Genomic DNA, 20,145 nt, shown 5'->3' on the forward strand with positions numbered 1-20,145 from the left:
GCAAGTTTTTCCTGCAGCATTACGTCAAACAGGGCATCCGCAAACTGAACCTCAATTCTTTCATCTTCTCTTCACTTTGTGCTGTGACTTATGATAATGGAATCTGGTTATCTCACAGTATGGGAAAATACTAGGATATTTCTGTTTTAACTCCTCAGTTTCTTGGTCTTCCTTGGGCTTCTCCATAACAAGGGGTGTCACTCCCACCTTGGAACCTGCCAGGTCATTCCCAAGAAACCATATTCCTGGAACTGACACACCGTCAATCACTTCAACTGTAACTTCCTCAGTCTTAAGCTGGCACTCCAACCTGATCTTGGAGGGGAACGCTAAATTTCTGTCCAGTTATCCCACAAACTCTCAGGTAACAGATCAGACAGGGTGCGTATTTGCTCATCCCTTACTATCAGTGACTGGTTAGATCCTGTACCTCTCAAAATTATAACTTCTTATCCTTCTCCCCTGTTCGTTCTGAATAAACTTTACTTACAGAGGCGAGTGCTTTGTAGAGATCAGGTACTAACTCCATACCCAGCCCCTCCCTAGGCCGTGCACTCTCCTGCAGCTCCTTGGCTCTTCTTGGGATCTCCTTTACTACCTTCAGTAATGTCACTGGCTTAGCTTCTTTCACCACATCTTTTCCCACAGTGCCTTTCTTTAACGACGCACAGAGTCTTTACGTGTCCCACCTTCTGAAACAAGCGGCACTATAATTTTCCGTGTCCTATTCCATTACAGTGAAAATACATAGAACATAACAGCCCTCGATGTTGCGCCACACTGTCATACTAATCATACTATTCAACGTATGTCCATATGCCTGTCCAATGATGACTTAAATGCACTTAAACTTGGCAAGTCTACTACCGTTACAGGCAAAGCATTCCGTACCCTTACTACTTTGAGTAAAGAAACTACCTCTGACATATGTCTTATACCTATCTCCCCTCACTTTAAAGTTGTGTCCCCTCGTGTTTGCTGTTACCGTACTTGGAAAAAGGCTCTCCCAGTCCACCTTATCTAACCCTCTGATTATCTTGTTTGTCTCTATTAAGTCACCTCTCAACCTTCTTCTCTCTAACGAGAACAGCCTCAAGGCCCTCAGCCTTTCCTCGCAAGACATTCCTTCCATACCAGGCAACATCTTAGTACATCTCCTCTGCACCCTTTCCAAAGCTCAACATCCTTCTTATAATGCGGTGACCAGACCTGTATACAATACTCCAAGTGTGCCCGTACCAGAGCTTTGTACAGCTGCAGCATAACCTCCTGGTTCCGGAACTCAATCCCTCTATTAATAAAGGCCAAAACACTGTATGCCTTCTTAACAACCCTGTCAATCTGGGTGGCAACTTTCATCTGAGGCCTTTCACCTCCTGGGCTTTTTTTTAAATCATGTGCTAACTTCTTACCAGTGCTCTCTACCAATGGTTTTGTAGCGTAGGATCTCCCCTTCTCAGGAAGAAATTCTAGCCAGAGGTTTGTCTTATGCACCAACATGTACTCATCTGCTAATTCTACTGTCCTTCTCATTTCCTGAACTTTCTGTTCCTCCACGTGAATTCTTAGCATCTCTGGAAGTGAGTTTTTAAAACCGCTCCAGAGCCTCAAATGTTTTATGTCTTTTCAAAGCATAGAAAATAGAACAATACAGCTCAGAACAGGACCTTCGGCCCTCGATGTTGTGCCTACCTGTGAACTATTCTCAGCTCGTCCCCCTACACTATCCCAAAGTCATCCATGTGCTTATCTAAGGATTGTTTAAATCTCCCTAATGTGGCTGAGTTGACTACATTAGCAGGTAGGGCATTCCACACCCTTACCACTCTCTGCGTAAAGAACTTGCCTCTGACATCTGTCTTAAATTTATCACCCCTCAATTTGTAGTTATGGACCCATCCATCAAAATGACTATGTTTATTTCTTTCGAACTACCAGAGAAATTTGCCCAATAGGTTAGAGATCACAAAACACATCACTGGAAGAGAAATTGACTAGGCTGACACAGAACTGACAGTCTGCACAGGTAGATCAGATTTCTCCTCCCACAGCTAAGGATGAGACCAGTTTTATAATAATGCTGCACAATGACACTGATTAAGAAATGGGAAACTACAATGTTTCTGGAAATGGAGTAATTTAGTTGCAAAGATGCTAATTGGAAAACAGTTTATCGGAGGAGTGTCCTGTTCCTTCACACAATGCAACATCCTGACAGTATCATGGTTCCATTCATCTTCACAGGTAGGTCTCTTCTGAAGTGGTGAGGTGCTTCCATTGTCCTGTCTGTCTGTCCTGCTCTGTGTGGCTTGGGTATTGCTGGATTGTGAAACTGCCCTTAGGACTTTGAGATATCTGTGGTGCTCTGTCATGTCCATGGGAACTTAAAGAGTATTGCCTTATATGTGCGCTGTCTGATTCAGCTGTGAGCTGCTCGGGAATTCTGGGTGTTTTGGTATAGTTGGGCCAATATTGCTTTTGTGGGCCTATCGTGGATTAGCAAATCTTTTCCCACACAAACTCAACATAAGTCTGACCTGATTCCTCTGTGTTTCTGAACTGCTGTCTATGCGCTTCTGGTACCAATAAGCACTTAAAATTGTCTGTTTAACCTCTTAATAATCCCTTGACACCTCATCTGACAGTGCCGCAAATACCTCACTAGCTCTACCTACCAGTTTGGTCTGAACTAGCATTATCCATAAATCTTCGGACCACTCCATCTGCCTAGCCAATTTTTCAAATGAAATAAAGCAAGCTTCAACATCTTTCTCATCAATATGTGGCAGTTTTGATTTATATATATCACTACCTTCTCTTTTAATCTCCATCATGTTAACTTGATTTTGCTAAGTTGCAACTCAAGCTCAAATTCTCTTTCTCTTTGCTCTGTCAAGAACCTTCTCTCTTTTTTCTCTCTCTCTCCCTTTGTTTATCTTCTAACTCCATTTTCCTCAATTGCAATTTAAGTTTTTCTACCTCTACTGCACCTCCGTTTCTCTGACACACCTAAGTGTTTGAGTAATTCCCTTACAATTTCAGCTTTACTTTTGTCCTTGGTTAAACCCAAATGTAACTTCTTTGCTAATTCTAAAAGTATGGTCTTTTTCTTTCTTTCTAAACTTTCTTGGCAAATTTGAGAATCATCTTCAAATCCCAGAACCTCTTTAGCAATTTTAAGAGCCATTTCTCTCTCTCAATTTAATCAATCAAGTTATCGAAATTAAACAAATTGTCTCATCCACACTTTATTTAGAGATCTAGGACACTAACCTGATAGTGTGTAAAACTGCTGGGACTCTTTGTACCCCAAAATCTATTCAAATCTGTCTAAACCAGTTCAAATCACTGACCCGAGCCCCCAAACTGTTATGACATGGGGTAAACCCTGCTGCTAAATTTAAAACCAGCAACACAGAAAAGATTTACCCACGCAGTAATCTATACACATTCGAGTGGCCAAGAACTATTTAAAGTAAAAATTAACAACTTTATGTCTTAAAGTATAAGAGAGAATAAGTAACTAACCACTATTTACAATTTCTTCCTCTAACCTATCTTTTACCTTCCCTTCTATAATACTAGTCCGATAAAACTCCCAATTAAGATTTACAAAACCACACTTCCTATCTCAAAACTAGGCAGCTTTCTTTCTTCTAGTCTGATTTTCTTGTGTCTTCTTTTCTTCTTCTTAGGAGTTTCTGTGTCACAGGTTACTGTTCAAGAAGGTACCTTTTTAACAGAGGTATTTTTCAGGCAGTCTGTTTACATGCTGGGCTTGTTAGTCCTTCTCTTAACTGTTCAAATTTCCCCAGTCTTATATCCCCAAAGCATCGGTGTCACTGGCTTTTAAGATTGCCAATATTCTCAATTCAAACTTGATTAGAATTTGGTATTTTCGGGGTATAATTTAAACTGATTGTCAGAATTCAAATTTGTGTTTTTGTCTCATAGCAACTCAGCAAGTGCTATTTGTTCTGAATCAAATATTACTTGCAAATTCTCCAGGTGTTCTCTGAAACGTTCCACAAATAGGCAGCCTGTCTCCCCAATATAGAGGGTGCAGCGGATGCAGTAAATGATGTGTGTGGAGGTGCAGGTGAATTTGTGGCGGATATGGAAGGATCCCTTGGGGCCTTGCAGGGAAGTAAGGGGGAGGTGTGGGCGCAAGTTTTGCATTTCTTGCAGTTGCAGGGGAAGGTGCCAGGAGTGGAGGTTGGGTTGGTGGGGGGTGTGGACCTGACAAGGGAGTCACGGAGGGAGTGGTCTTTTCGGAACGCTGATAGGGGAGGGGAGGGAAATATATCCCTGGTGGTGGGGTCCGTTTGGAGGGGGCGGAAATGACGTCAGATGATACGCTGTATATGGAAGTTGGTGGGGTAGTAGGTGAGGACCAGTGGGGTTCTGTCCTGGTAGCGATTGGAGGGGCGGGGCGGGGCTCAAGGGCAGAGGAGCGGGAAGTGGAGGAGATGCGGTGGAGAGCATCGTCGATAATGTCTGGGGGGAAATTGCGGTCTTTGAAGAAGGCTGGGTTGTTCGGTATTGGAACTGGTCCTCCTGGGAGCAGATGCGGCGGAGACGAAGGAATTGGGAATATGGGATGGCATTTTTACAGGGGGCAGGGTGGGAGGAGGTGTAGTCTAGGTAGTGGGGAGTCGGTTGGTTTATAGTAAATGTCCGTGTTGATTCGGTTGCCCGAGATAGAAATGGAGAGGTCTAGGAAGGGGAGGGAGGAGTCCGAGACGGTCCAGGTAAATTTGAGGTCGGGGTGGAAGGTGTTGGTAAAGTCCGCCCCAACCCCCACTCCAGCCTATCACCCTCACCTTAACCTCCTTCCACCTATCACATTTCCAACACCCCTCCCCCAAGTCCCTCCTCCCTACCTTTTATCTTAGCCTGCTTGGCACATTCTCCTCATTCCTGAAGAAGGGCTCATGCCCGAAACGTCGATTCTCCTGCTCCTTGGATGCTGCCTGACCTGCTGCGCTTTTCCAGCAACACATTTTCAGCTAACATTAGAGAGAGACAACTAGTAGTAGTTTAACCTTAGGATCACCACACCTCAGGTGGTGAGGGGAGTCATAGTAACAGCCAGTGCGGGAATTGAATCCACTCTGTTGAGATCAATTTGCATCACAAACCAGCCATCAAAACAAAACTACACTAACCAACTTCAAACACTAAGCAGAAGTTGCGTAGACAATGGATTAGGTAACCACACTCTTAAATGTAGACCAAGTGTTAATTTTCCTGAAATATTTTGCAATAATCATCAACAGATCTTTACAAAACATAAGCATGTTGTACATTTGGTTCATTATAGCAGTAAAGGTGAAATCAGCAAGTATATGTCCGAAATCACTGAAAACCACTCAATAATATTTCAACAAATTTCTACTTTTCAAACTCCAGTGCAGAATCCAGTTGTACTTACACAAAGTTTTGTGTTGGATGTGGATGCAATTGTGAATCAAGTGAGGAGGACAAGATTGTGTTTGGCATCAGAAAAGACAAATAGAAAGAAAGAATATGTAACTGTAGATGATTGTATAAATATCTGAGGGGATGGGGCAGAACAGATAGAAGCAGGCTGATGGAATGGAGGAAGAGAAGCAGGGTGTCAAAGGTCAGGGTAATGTGTAGTTTGGGGGTTTACGAGCTATGTATGGGGTCGGTTGAATAGTTATTTAGGAGTCAGAATATGTATATTGTTTAATTAAAACCCTCTTAATTCTCAGATTTAATTTTTGTTTTGAGGGTGCCAAGTGTAGAGGATTTGCCCAGCAGAACAACTTCCCAGTCAATTTCTTTGGCATCTAAGATTAGGATAATGCAGAGTCACCATGTATAACTCACATCTACACTAGAATGATGATTCTCTGGCCATCAGAGAATACAGCCTGAGTTTTTATTACAACTTGAGAATTAACACTCTTTTTTGGAAACAAAAGGTGCAGCTATGATTTACACATTACTGCACTTAACACACTGCCACGACACATTTGGACTTGGAAGCACAGGTAAGAAAAACGTATAATTTCTTAACTCTATGTTTAAAAAAAGTTAAGAGTTTGAATCCATTGCAAAGGAATCAATTATAGTTTTCTTGAATAAGAAACACTTTTTATCCATTTATTCTGGCAAGCTGTAAACATAATCAGCAGGAAGAAAATTAACAAAGAAGCCATGTGGTGGAAAACACAATGGAAAGCTGTAGCCAAAGAATGGTACAAACAGAGGAGCTGGATAGTGAGAAGTCAACTATCAGAAAGAAGTCACTCTGAGGAAGCTGTCAGCATTCCAGCTATGCAGAAAGGGGAAAAACAACTCTTGGATCTACAGTGCGAGCTGGATATTTTCCCCAAAGGTGGCCAAACCATGAGCTACTTGAAAAGGTATACGTTGAAAAACAACTCTGGAAAGCCACACAGATAGGATTGTTGTGACCAGACAGGATTGTTGTGACCAGACAGGAATCGGAGAATGTGCCTTACTGAATATAATCATAATCACAAAACTCATAAGGTAAAACCATTGTTGGGTGGACTCTTGACCTACTGTCTGAATAAAGAACAGTGTATTGTAGAACTGTGTAGTTACACAAGGGCTACATTTCTGTGAGAAGTGATGAGAATACTGATGGGTTGGATAAGATGTAACTCCCCTCCAGATCCCCATCTGTCTACCACCTACAATGCACAAGTTACGAATGTGATGGAATATACCTGGATGATTGCAGGTCCAACAACACTCAAGCAACTCAACTCCATTCTGCTTGACTGGCACTCCTTACAGCACCTTCAACATTCACTTCCTCCATCAGCAACGTACAGTGACAGTGTGTCATCTGTAAGATGCACTGCTAAAACTCAACACAACTTTCTCAAAAACATCTTCTAAACCAAGACTTCGATCATACAGAAGGACAAGGACAGCAGATATTTGGAATGCCATAGCCTGCAAGTTCCTTCCGATCTAACAAGTAGGTTAGACCAGGGAAACCCAGTGGATGTGGTCTATCTAAACTTCCAAAAGGCCTTTGATAACGTGCCACACGAGAGGCTGCTGAGTAAGGTGAGGGCCCATGGTGTTCGAGGTGAGCTACTGGTATGGATTGAGGATTGGCTGTCTGACAGAAGGCAGAGAGTTGGAATAAAAGGTTCTTTTTTGGAATAGCAGCCGGTGACAAGCTGTGTCCCGCAGGGTTCAGTGTTGGGGCCGCAGCTGTTCACATTATATATTAATGATCTGGATGAAGGGACTGAGGGCATTCTAACGAAGTTTGCCGATGATACGAAGTTAGGTGGACAGGCAGGTAGTACTGAGGAAGTGGGGAGGCTGCAGAAGGATCTAGACAGTTTGGGAAAGTGGTCCAGGAAATGGCTGATGGAATTCAATGTGAGCAAATGCGAGGTCTTGCACTTTGGAAAAAAGAATATAAGCATGGACTACTTTCTAAACGGTGAGAAAATTCATAAAGCCAAAGTACAAAGGGATCTGGGAGTGCTAATCGAGGATTCTCTAAAGGTAAACATGCAGGTTGAGTCCGTGATTAAGAAAGCGAATGCAATGTTGTCGTTTATCTCATCTCAAGAGGGTTGGAATATAAAAGCACTACTGAGACTTTATAAAGCTCTGGTTAGGCCCCATTTGGAGTACTGTGTCCAGTTTTGGTCCCCACACATCAGGAAGGGCATACTGGCACTGGAGCGTGTCCAGCAGAGATTCACACAGATGATCCCTGGAATGGTAGGTCTAACATATGAGGAACGGCTGAGGATCCTGGGATTGTATTCATTGGAGTTTAGAAGATTAGGGGGAGATGTAATAGAAACTTACAAAATAATACATGGCTTGGAAAGGTGGACGGTAGGAAATTGTTTCCGTTAGGTGAGGAGACTAGGACCCGTGGACTCAGCCTTAGAATTAGAGGGGGTAAATTCAGAACAGAAATGCGGAGACATTTCTTCAGCCAGAGAGTGGTGGGCCTGTGGAATTCATTGCCACGGAGTGCAGTGGAGGCTGGGAGGCTAAATGTCTTCAAGGCAGAGATTGATAAATCCTTGATGTCACAAGGAATTAAGGGCTACGGGGAGAATGCGGGTAAGTGGAGTTGAAATGCCCATCAGCCATGATTGAATGGCAGAGTGGATTCGATGGGCCGAATGGTTTTACTTCCACTCCTATGTCTTATGGTCTTATGATCACCTACCATCTTCAGTATAGTAATTCCTTCATTTTTGCCAGGTTAAAATTCTGAAACCAATTTTTGACGAGCAGAATGGGTGTATGAATCCAGCCTGGACTGAAGTGTTTTGAAGTGGCAACACATCACTATCTCACAGGCGATAAACACTGGCCTAACTAGTAACAGCCACACTTCATGAATGAACAAAAAAGCACAGCTTTGTTATACTGACTATTTAAAGTGAAATTTACCTCTTATTCAAAGTATGATTCCCCTGTTAATTCATGAATTCATTTTGATTCATGTTAAAGTTGAAACGACAGGAAGTGAAATCATGTTTGCTATTTTTTCAAATGGAGTCAGCGAGTTTATGGAAATCTTAAAACAGCTCTAATTACCATGCACATGTAAACATAGTTAACTAACTTTATTGATGATTTGCAGATGCCGGTGTTGGACTGGGGTGTACAAAGTTAAAAATCACAACACCAGGTTATAGTCCAACAGGTTTAATTGGAAGCACACTAGTTTCAGAGCGACGCTCCTTCATCAGGTGACTGTGACAATCACCTGATGAAGGAACGTCACTCCGAAAGCTAGTGTGCTTCCAATTAAACCTGCTGGACTATAACCTGGTGTTGTGAGATTTTTAACTAACTTTATTGAGTTTTATTGGATGAAGTAACAGCAAGGGGTGCGAGATGTAGTGTAACAGATACAGAAAATATGGACTTTATAATGACCTTTGATAAAATGCCATATAAAAGACACCAAGTCTAAGCCCATAGAATAAAAGAAAAATTGGCAGCACAGATACAACCAGTGGCTGGAAGAAGAGAGTAATGATCTCTATTTAGGTGGCGTCCCTTAGGGGTTAATACTAGAAGCATTGGTTTTCTTAGCATACAATTAACATATAATCGCAGATGTGGCACAAATTCAAAATTTGGCCCAGAGACATACAGCATGGAAACAGAGCCTTCAGTCCAACCAGCCCATGCCGAACATAATCCCAAACTAAACTATTTCCACTTGCCTGCTTCTGGCCCATATCCCTCCAAACCTTTCCTATTCATGTATTTATCCAAATATCTTAAATGCTGCAATTGTATCCATATCCACCACCTTCTCAGGACGCTCATTCCACACATGAATGACACGGTGGAAAAGCACAACAGGTCAGGCAGCATCCGAGAAGCAGGATCTTTCAGGCATAAGCCCTTCATCAGGAAAGAGGCTTGTGGGTCGGGGCTGGGAGATAAATGGGAGGGAGGCAGGGTTGGGGGAAGGTAGCTGGGAACGCGATAGGTGGATAAAGGCGAGGGAGGTGATGATGGGTCAGAGGGGGCAGTGATGGATGGGTTTAGAGGGTGGTGCCAAGTTGGAGGCTTGGGACTGGGTTAATGTGGGGGGAGGGGAAATGAGGAAGCTGTTGAAATTCACATTTATCCCGTGTTGCTGCAGGGTTCCAAGGCGGAATATGAGGTGTTCCTCCTCCAGACGTTGGGTGGTAACAGTTTCCCGGTGGAGGCGGCCCAGGAACTGCATGTCCTTGACGGAGAGAGAGGGGGAGTTGAAGTGTTCAGCCATGGGGCAGTGGGGTTGGTGGGTGCGGGAGTCCCAGAGATCTTCTCTGAAACGATCCATAAGAATGCGTCCTGTCTCCCTGATGTAGAGGAGACCACACTGGATAAAACGGATGCAGTAGACCTGCACATCACTGCCCCCTCTGACCTATCTCCTTCTCCCTGACCTTCGCCCACCTATCACTTTCCCAGCTACCGCCCCCCCCAACCCCACCTCCCTCCCATTTATCTCTCAGCCCCTACCCACAAACCTCATTCCTGATGAAAGGTTTATGCCCGAAACATCAATTCTCCTGTTCCTTGGATGCTGCTTGACCTGCTGTGCTTTTCCAGCACCACATTCTCAACTCTGATCACCAGCATCTGCAATCCTCACCTTCTATCTCTTAGTATGTCCAGTACCACTTGTAGAACAGACTGAGCAGTGGTGGCAGCACATTGATCCCAAGAGGGAAGGCGTACCCAGGCAGTGCTCAACATTGACTCCAGACCCCACGGTCCCATAGCATAAAGGACAGATGTCTGCAAGGAAACCTCCTGCTGATTACCATCAATGTGTTGCTCAGTACATGTATCAGTACTCTCCATGCTGACAAACTTTGGAGGAAATATGAAGGGTGGAAAAATATCAATGTTTGGATGGTTGGGGACCTCAAGATTCTTTACCACAAGTGGCTCGACAGCTGAAGATAAATGGGCCCAGAAAACAGCCATAACCAACTTCAGCAGTGATCTCCTTGGACTGAGAAGATTTGACCATCAATAACCATAATCATTTTCCTTTGCGCTAGGTTCGACTCCAGCTAGCAGTGACTATTTCCTTTATTCCCAATGAGTTAAATTTTGCTAGTGTTCCATAATGCCAAGAACAATCACTCACAACCCACCTCTGAAATTCAGTTATTGTATCCATGTTTGGGTCTACATGGTAATGAATTCAGTGGCTTGGGAGAATTCAAACAGATCAGTGAGCAGGTTACTGTGGAAGTATTGCTCAATTGCACTATCACTTACCTCTTTCATCGCTGCTAATAATAAAGAGAAGGCTGACTGAGCAATAATTTGCTTGATTGGATTCATCCTATATTTTGGGGAGGACTTATTTGGGCAATTGTCCACATTGACAGCTAGATACCCACATATAGCTATGCTAGAACAACTTGACTAGGGTTGCAACTAGTTCCAAAGCACTATTACTAAGGCTTTATGAGGAACCATACCATTTATAGTATTTGGTGCCTTCAGCCATATCTTGATATCATGCAGAATAAACTGAAGTGGCTGGAAACAAGCATCATTGATTCTGGGGACTTGAGGAGATCAAGATGGATCAGCTACTCTCCTCTTCTGTCTGAAGATGGTAACAAATCAGCCTTGTTTTTTTGCACTGATGTGCTGGGCTTCCCCTCAACTGTGGGCAGGTATATTTGTAAGTTCTTTCCCTCCTGGTGTTTGTTAATTGTCCATCATTCACAAATGTGCTCAAACTGTTTGTGGCATCACTTACCTTTGTCTATCGCACACTGCAAGCCCTTCTGTTACTCTTATATGAACTAGTCTGCATTTGGAAGTAGTAGATATTGACAAATTACTCCATTAGTAGAAAAATCGAGTACTAGGGGATTGAAGTTCATTAGTGGGTGAACCAATAGTGACATGAGGAAGAACTGTTTTATGCAGTAGCAGTTCGGATTTGGAGTGTAGTCCCCGAGTGTGTAGTGGAGGCAGAAGTCCATTGTCGTTTTTAAAAGGCAATTTCACAAGAATAAGAAAGTTTGCAAGTCTTCAAGAAAGGGCAGGGAAGTTGAACAGGCTCATTTGAGTCTGGCATGTACATAGAGTTAAATGGTCTTTTGTGCTGCAAGCATTTTATGATTCTAATTTTTTTGTTAACTGGAATTAATGCAAATTATTCAGCTTCATTTCACTGGTAAGCAGAGAACTTGGAATGCTCTGACAATTATTCAAATAAAGGTGGTGATGTTTTGGGGGTTGTCTTTATTACAGGAAGATAAAAGGAAATACAGTATCTAACATGTTAGTAAAACATTAGTTACAAAACCTTGTAACTTATCAAGTTACATCTTTGTATTACAATTATACACTAGCACTGTCCTTTTGTGGATAAACTTCGTTGCGACTTAATCTGACATAATGCAACTGTAGTCAGGGAAACGGAGAGAAATACTAATGAGAGCACTTACTTGGCCTGAAATGACTTTGATTTCTTTGAATCTGTCATACATTGTCTACATCTGTACAGCTTCTCATTATGACAGCGAAGGTGAATTTGGACATTCTTCTGGCGAAAGAACGATTTATCACATAACTAAAAACAAACATTTTCCACATGTTACCATTTCAGAAATTGTAGGAGTAATCGACAAAACAAGACTTATGCTCCGATGTGATTTAAGATAATCAGGGCTGCTGGTCGACAGTAAGTGATAAAGTCCAAGTCTATTACAAAGGTATCTATGTTATAACAGAGAACAATGACATATAATTTGATCAGCCCATGGAAAACAGCATGACAGAACCATATCAATTTGAATGATCTAGGTATTCATCTGATTGGAAAAATTAGTGACACTTGTTCAGGATAAGAACTGAGGGCAAAATAAGTTCTAAAGAAACAAGAAAATGAGGATACGACTGCATGTTTAAAAATGGACTACAATTTTTTTTAAATGAACGTGTTTAAAATAAAATATTATTTCTGTCATGGTTTTAATACTTTAATTATCAGCTTAAAATTACAAAGCCATCCCATTGTTAAGTAAAGTAGCACTTTTTAAAACATTGTGCGCATTCACTCATATCAATGCCCCTTCCTCATTTCCAAAACCTCCAAACTTTTGAACAGCTTCTTTATTTTTAAATGATACTGGGAATAACATTGAAATTGAGTCCTGCAAGTTGAGTTTTCCTCAAGTCAGAGTCCTACAGCACGGAGACAGACCCTTTGGTGCTAAATGGCCCATGATGACCAAAATGTCTGCCCTGCTAACCCCATGTCCCTGCTCTTGGCCCATATCCTTCTAATCCTTTCCTACCCATGTATTTATCCAGAGTCATAGATGCCTTTAAATGTTGTTAATGTACCTGCCTCAACCACTTCCACTGGTAGCTTATTCCATATGTGTACCACCCACTGTAAAAAAGTTGCCCCTCAGGTTCCGTTTTATTCTTTCCCTTTTAACCTTAAAGTGATGCCCTCTAATCCTCGATTCCCCAACCCGAGGAAAAAGAGTGAATGCATTCACCTTATCCATGCCTCTCATGACCTTATACACCTCTGTAAAGGTCACCCCCCAGTCTTCTACACTCTAAAGAAATAAATCCTGGCTTGTCCAACCTCTCCCTGTAACTCAGACCGTTGAGTCGTTTCAGACGTCCTGAACAACCACAACAGAACTTGCCCAAATTCTATACTCAATACCTTGACTGATGAAGGCCAGTGTGGCAAAATCCTTCCTCACTGCCCTACCTATGACTCCACTTTCAGAGAACTGTGAACCTGAACTCCAAGGTCCCTCTGTTCCACTACACTGCTTAACACCCCATCATTCACCATGAATCTCCCACCTTGATGTGACTTTCCAAAATGCAAGATGTCACACTTATCTAAATTAAGCTCCATTTGCCATTTCTCAGCCCACTTCCCCAGCTGATCAAGGTCCTGCTGCAATTTCTGATAATCTTCCTCACTGTCCATGATACCACCTATTTTAGTGTCATCTGCAAAGTTATTAACCGTACTTTGTACATTTTCATCCAAATCATTGATATAAATAACAAATAGTAATGGGCCCAACACCAACCCAAGGCACTCCACAGGCTGATAAGCATCCTTCCACTATTATCCTCTGCTTCCTACCATCAAACCAAGTTTGTATCCAATTTGCCAGCTCGCCTTGGATCAGTGCGATCTAACCTTTCAGAGCAGCCTACCATGTGGAACCTTATAAAAGGCCTTACTGAAATCCGTATAGACTACATCTATTGTCATGCACTCATCAACCTTTCTGGTCATCTCAAAGAACTAAAATTTGTGAGGCATGATCTCCCACTCTCAAAGTCATGCTGACTACTCCTAATGAAACCGTTTTTCCAAATGCATGTATATCATATATCTCAGAATCTTCTCAAGCAACATATCCACCACAAATGTTAAGCTTACTGGTCTATAGTTCCCAAGTTTTTCTTTGCAGCCCTTCTTGAATAATGGCACAACATTTGCTACCCTCCAGTCTTCCAGGACTTCAGCCATGGCTAATGATGCAAATCTATTAGCTCGGGCCCCTACAATTTCTTCCCTAGCTTCTTGCAGTGTTTTTGGATATATTTGGTCAGGACCAGGAGATTTATCCACCTTCATACATTCTAATGCATCCAACACCACCTCTACTGTGATATAGACTATCCCCACGATATGACCACTAACTTCCCCAAGTTCTCAAGTATTTCTCCATGGTAAACACAGAGGAGAAATATTTATTGAGAATCTCACCCATCTCCTGCAGTTCTACACATACATGTCCACTTTGGTCCTTGAGGGGCTCTTCTTCATTGGCTGCTCTAGATGTGAGAATATTTCTATGTCGCACCAAAGTGAACTGTAATAATAGAATAAGGTGGAATTTTAACAATTTTTGGATAAGTGCGAGTTCCATTGAATTTTTTGGAGGGACTCAGGTCCAACTAGATTTATTCACCTTATTTTAGCAACATGAACAACCTATCCCATTCGTTATCCCCAATTCTCTATTTTACCACATGCCATTCCCTGAACAACTGGCTCCTCAGCAAATATCTGTGGAAAGACGAGCATCCCTTGTACCCAGACCATTTTTAAAATCCCTTTATGCAGCCAGACAAGCACCGTCACTTGTTAGCTGCCCTGCACAGTTCCTAACATTTGCCTGACATGGTAGGCAGGTGTCCAGCTTTGTAGGCTGGGACCAGGGCAGATTACAAACCAGCAGTGGAGGCCACAGCACCAGACCATGCCAGCTTGATCTAATGTTGCCATCCAGGTTAGAGCAGTCTTAGCCACATGGAGGAATGCCCAGCGCTGTAGGGAAGATCAATGTCATTCACCATTTCGCCAGTATAAATGTTGACAGCTTCTTGCCAATACCTTACTTTTTATTAATTCACAGAATGTAGCCAATACTAGCATCTACTGACTATCCCTTACTGCCCTTGAGAAGATGGTAGTGAGCTGTCTTCTTGAACCACTGCAAACCATTCAGCATAGGTAAATCCACAATGCCATTAGGAAGTGACATATTTCAGAGTCTGGATGTTGAGTGTCTTGGAGGGTACTTGCAGGTGGTGGTGTTCCCATACATAACTACTACCATTCAGAAGGTCATATCTTAGCAGTTAATCTTTCAAATGATGCACATTGCCGCTCCTGAGTGTCAGTGGTGGAAGCATGGGATCATGGTGTCAATTAAGTTGGCTGCTCTGTTATAGATGGTGTCAAGTTTGAGTGTTGTTGGACCCACACACAGCCTAGCATGTGGGGTGTGTGATGATACTTGTCCTTTAACAAGATCATGTTGTCCTTGTTTTTTTTTCCCCAGAGTGGTCGTAAACACAGAGATTCCAAAATGTCTGTGTTTATCTACTTGAAGAAGCTTTTAAGTTTTTAAACAAACATTTGTACAATGAAAGGGGAGTGGCCATTTCTCCCAGCTCAGCTTTTGTTTGGTTTGGTTTTAGCAAGCAGTCAGTTTTTTGAGGCTGCTGGTCAAAGAAACAGTTCCATGGAAGTGTGTGTTCCAGGCTGAATCCTCTGACATCCCCCTCTCCTGTAAGACCGTGTTTGATTTTAATTTTTTTTGCTAAGGGTGTTCATGGAAATTGTTGCAGGAATTTGGACCAACATCATTAAGTTGGAAAGTCTGTTGGGTTTAAATTATTCTGTATTATACTCTCTTTTGATTGTGTTTCATTTGGTACTCTGTAAATAAATTCTGTTCTGTTTAAAATTGAGGGATTTTGACCAGCTGCATCACTCCTGGAATATCCACAGTACACCTGGTCAAAACAACAAACGTTAGGGTCCAGGCTACCTACTTGAAATGTTTTGAGGGGGGGTTTGGCCTGGTCCATAACAGTATTCTATCACATTCCTCACTTGTGCTTGTCGATGGAGTTACTCCTAGATGGTGGACAGACGTTTGGGGAGTCAGGAGGAGATCCTTGCTGCAAGACTCAGACTCTGCTCTTGTTCCACTGTATTTATATGGCTAGTCTAGTTCATCTGGTGAATGATCATCCCCCATTTAGGGCGGCATGGAGGCTCAGCGGTTCACACTGCAGCCTCACAGCACCAGGGTCACAGGTTCGATTCCAGCCTTGGGCGACTGCGTGGAGTTTGCACATTCTCCCATGTCTGCGTGGATTTCCTCTGGGTGCTCCGGTTTCCTCCCACAGTCCAAAGATGTGCAAGTCAGGTGAATTGGCCTTGCTAAATTGCCCATAGTGTCAGGTACATTAGTGGGAGGGAAATGGGTCTGGTTGGGTTACTCTTCGGAGGGTCGGTGTGGACTGGTCGGGCTGAAGGGCCCGTTTCCACACTGTAGGGAATCTAATCTAACCCCCAAGATGTTGCTAGTGTGAAATTCAATGATAGCAATAAAATTGAATTGAGGAATTGCTAATGCTGCTGAACATTACGCAGTCATCAGCAAACATTTCCACTTCTGGACTGTATGCTGGACGGAAAGTCATTGAAGTCCTCGTTGGGATGAGGACAGTATGCTGAGGAACTTCTGCAGAGATGTCCTGCAGCTGAGATGACTGATGTCTGACCACCAGATATCAGTACAATCAGCACAGAATTTTCCCCAAATCTATTTGACTCCGGATTTGCTAGAGCTTGTTGATGCCACACTTGGTCAAATGTGACCCTGACGTTAAGGGCAATCATTCTCACCTCACCATCTGTTATCGTACCCTCCTCCCACCAAGGTTCTATCACTCACACTACAATATTTTCTCTCACTCACTCCAACTACCTCAACCATGATAACATTAACCCTGCATGCTCTCTGCTCAAGACACCTTCCCCCTGCAGCAAAAGTAACAGTTGTTTCATTCACTATCATTCTCTGTAATACCTGCCGCGGTCTCTGATTGCAGGAAGTAAACAGCCCACAAAAGGACAAGCAGATTCAAGATGGGTGATGAGCTGCTTGACATTAGGCTCCTCACCCCTTTTGTGGAGCACATTATTTTTGTTTTGTGCTCCGGTGGCTAACAGACCATGCCGAAGCTCCTGGGCTGGTACCAGAGACTATCAACGTACTGTGCCAAGATCTCCTGAACAAAGTCTGTGCCTTGACCAAGGTCTGCTGACAAACATGATAAGTTTCTTGCCTAAGTATCTGTGCAAAGCAAGACAGAAATGTATGACAAAACAAAGAATTGTGGATGCTGGAGACACAAAACAAAAATGATGTTGAATAAATTAAGTTGGGCTGGCAGCATTTGTGGAAAGAGAAACATGACTTGGGGGTGTGGGGTGGGTAACAAACATAGAGGAAGGTGTTTGTGCACTGAGATTGAGTAATCTTAATATAGAGTCCTAAGGGCTGCAAGGTACTGAGGCTGAAGATAAGGTATCTCCCTCCAGCTTGCGTTGAGCTTTAGTGGAACACTGCAGCAGGCCCGAAACAGAAAGTTGGCACAGAAACATGAAGCATTCAAGCGGAAGGCAGCTGGAAACTAGGGTCATTTTTATGCACCAAGTAGAGATATTCTGCAAAACAATCATATAGACCAGGTTTCATCTCCCCACGGTAGAGGAATCCCCATTGTGAGCAGAGAATATAGTGGACTAGGTGGAATGAACTGCAAATAATTCCTTGCTTCACCTGTAAAGTGTTTTTGGGCCTGGGATAGTAAGGAGGGAATTGGTAAAAAGACATGTGCTACACTTCCTGTGATTGCCTGGGAAGGTGACAATGGCAGTGTAGGGTGGTGTTGGAATGGAAAAGTGGAGGATCAGGGTGTCCCAGAAGGAATGGCCTCTGCGGAATGTTGACAAGAGAGGCAAGGTCAATGTGTCTCTGGTGATGGCATCCAAGTGAAGGTGGCAGAAATGGTAGCTTATGATCTTTAAGATGTGGAGTGGGAAGTAAGAACAAGGGAGACCCTATCACTGTTGTGGAAGGAAAGGGAAAGGAAGGAATGAGGGCAGAAGTGCAGGAAATGGGTCAGTCACACAGAGTTCTGTTAACAACAGTAGCAGGGAATTCTAGGTTGAGGAAAAAGGTGGACACGTCTGAGGACCCTTGTGGAAGGTGACAGCATCAGAAGTAGTGATGGAGAAACTTGGAGTGTGGAATGGAATCTTTAAAGAAAGCAAGGTGAGCATATATAGTCTAGATAACTGTGGGAGTTAACTGGTTTGTAATGGATGTTGGTGGCCAACCTATCCCCATAAATAGAAACAGGCATATCAAGGAAGGGTTTTTCTCTCTCCAGATGCTACCAAACCTGCTCAGTTTCTCCAACACTTTATGCTCTTGTTTCAGAGTAACGAGTTGGGTATTGCTGGCTGAAAGGTAAAATACACAAAGGCAAAGCAGGGATGCTGAGAGCATCCAGGTAGGTCCAGTGCGTGAGTGCTTGACATCAAATAAAATCAAGTGGTGATGCAGCATAGTACAATCCAAAAGCTGGGTGCATTTCCTTGACAGCACAGCATCCTTTCCTGTGGGTTTACAAAGACAGTTGCTAGTGCAGCCCACAAACAGCAGTGAAGTCCAAAAGCATCCTGTAAATGGATCAGAGATTTGCCAAGAGGGGTCCTAAGATGCTCATGCTTGTTGGATGCCAATGTCCATGGATGTAGACTGATGCATGGCTAATGCCTATGGAGCACACCCAGTGTCCGACATACAGGCACTTTGGAACAAACAGGAAGCTGAATTCACCAGATGCCCATTCTGATTTCCACGCTGAGGTTTCTTGACATCGTGCTTTTTTGGTACATTTGGTAAGAGAAGAAGCTGACTGTTAAATGAGGTGAATTGGACCATAAGCAAGGCATTTAACAGGCCATAATCCACCTTGTTAAGTTTCAAGTGACCAGCAAGAAACTCCCCTGCTCATTGAAAGCATAAAAGATACTTTTTCAGGACTTCTCATCCGAGTCAGCCACAAATCTCATTATTGCTCAAGTCACTCAGTTCCCTATAAGAATCCACTCTTGGCCACCAGCTGTGATGCAGATTTCCATGGCAACCATATCATCACTCTTTAAAAAAGAGAGAGAGTGTGGTGTATGCAAATGTTCTGCATACATGTGTTTGAATCCCACCATGGTTGATGGAATTCAATAAAATCTGGAATGAAAAGTTAATGGTGATCATGTAACCACTGTTGATGTCAAAAAACAAAATCCATCTGGTTCACTAATGTCATTTAGGGATGGTAACCTGCTGTCCTTACCTGGTCTGACCTACCTGTGACTCCAAACCCACAGTAATGTGGTGATCTTTAAGTGGCTCTGGGAAATTAGAGAAAAGCAATAAACGATTACCTTTATGGGGAGTCAGGATTTGATAGGACTGGTCCAAAGTCCCATAACAGAACAACTTCAAGATAACCCAATGAATAACTTCAGTGTAGCCTATGGCCTAGTGGTAATTATCACTAAACTATTAGCCCAGTGAGCCAGGTAACAGTTTTTTGTCCATATTACAGAGGAGGAAGTGCTGGGTGTCTTGAGGTAAAGGTGGATAAATCCCAAGGACCTGATCAGGTGTACCAGAGAACTCTCTGGGAAGCTAGAGAAATGATTGCTGGGCCTCTTGCTGAGATAATTGTATCATCGAAAGTCACAGGTGAGGTGCCGGAAGACTGGAGAGGTAGGCTAACATGGTGCCACTGTTTAAGAAGGGTGGTAAAGACAAACCAAGGAACTATAGACCAGTGAGCCTGACGTCGGGCAAGTTGTTGGAGAGAATCCTGAGGGACAGGATGTACATGTATTTAGAAAGGCAAGGTCTAATTAGGGATAGTCAACATGGATTTGTGCGTGGAAAATTATGTCTCACAAACTTGATCGAGTTTTTTGAAGAGGTAACAAAGAGGATTGATGAGGGCAGAGCAGTAGATATGATCTATATGGACTTCAGTAAGGCGTTCGACAAGGTCCCTCATGGGAGACTGATTAGTAAGGTTAGATCTCATGGAATGTAGGGAGAACTGGCCATTTGGATACAGAACTGGCTCAAAGGTAGAAGACAGAGAGTTGTGGTGGTGGAGAGTTATTTCAGACTGGAGGCCTGTGACCAGTGGAGTGCCACAAGGATTGGTGCTGGGTCCTCTACTTTTTGTTATTTA

At 43.0% G+C, this 20,145-nt stretch overlaps 1 protein-coding gene across 3 annotated transcripts in view; it reads right to left on the reverse strand.

Annotated features, from left to right (window-relative positions):
- LOC122555340 (uncharacterized) overlaps positions 1 to 20,145 on the reverse strand; it is a 53,668-nt gene that overhangs the window by 8,435 nt on the left and 25,088 nt on the right. Inside the window, exon 7 of one of the 3 annotated variants that reach the window (XM_087992533.1) lies at positions 11,979 to 12,103. In XM_087992533.1, the coding sequence (XP_087848659.1) occupies positions 11,979 to 12,103 (125 nt within the window). The other 2 variants (XM_087992534.1, XM_087992535.1) reach the window with 2 other exon arrangements.

Source organism: Chiloscyllium plagiosum, unplaced genomic scaffold, assembly GCF_037043375.1.
Source record: "Chiloscyllium plagiosum isolate Xiang-an unplaced genomic scaffold, Cpla_swu_hap1 HiC_scaffold_12, whole genome shotgun sequence".
NCBI classification, from domain to species: Eukaryota; Metazoa; Chordata; class Chondrichthyes; order Orectolobiformes; family Hemiscylliidae; genus Chiloscyllium; species Chiloscyllium plagiosum.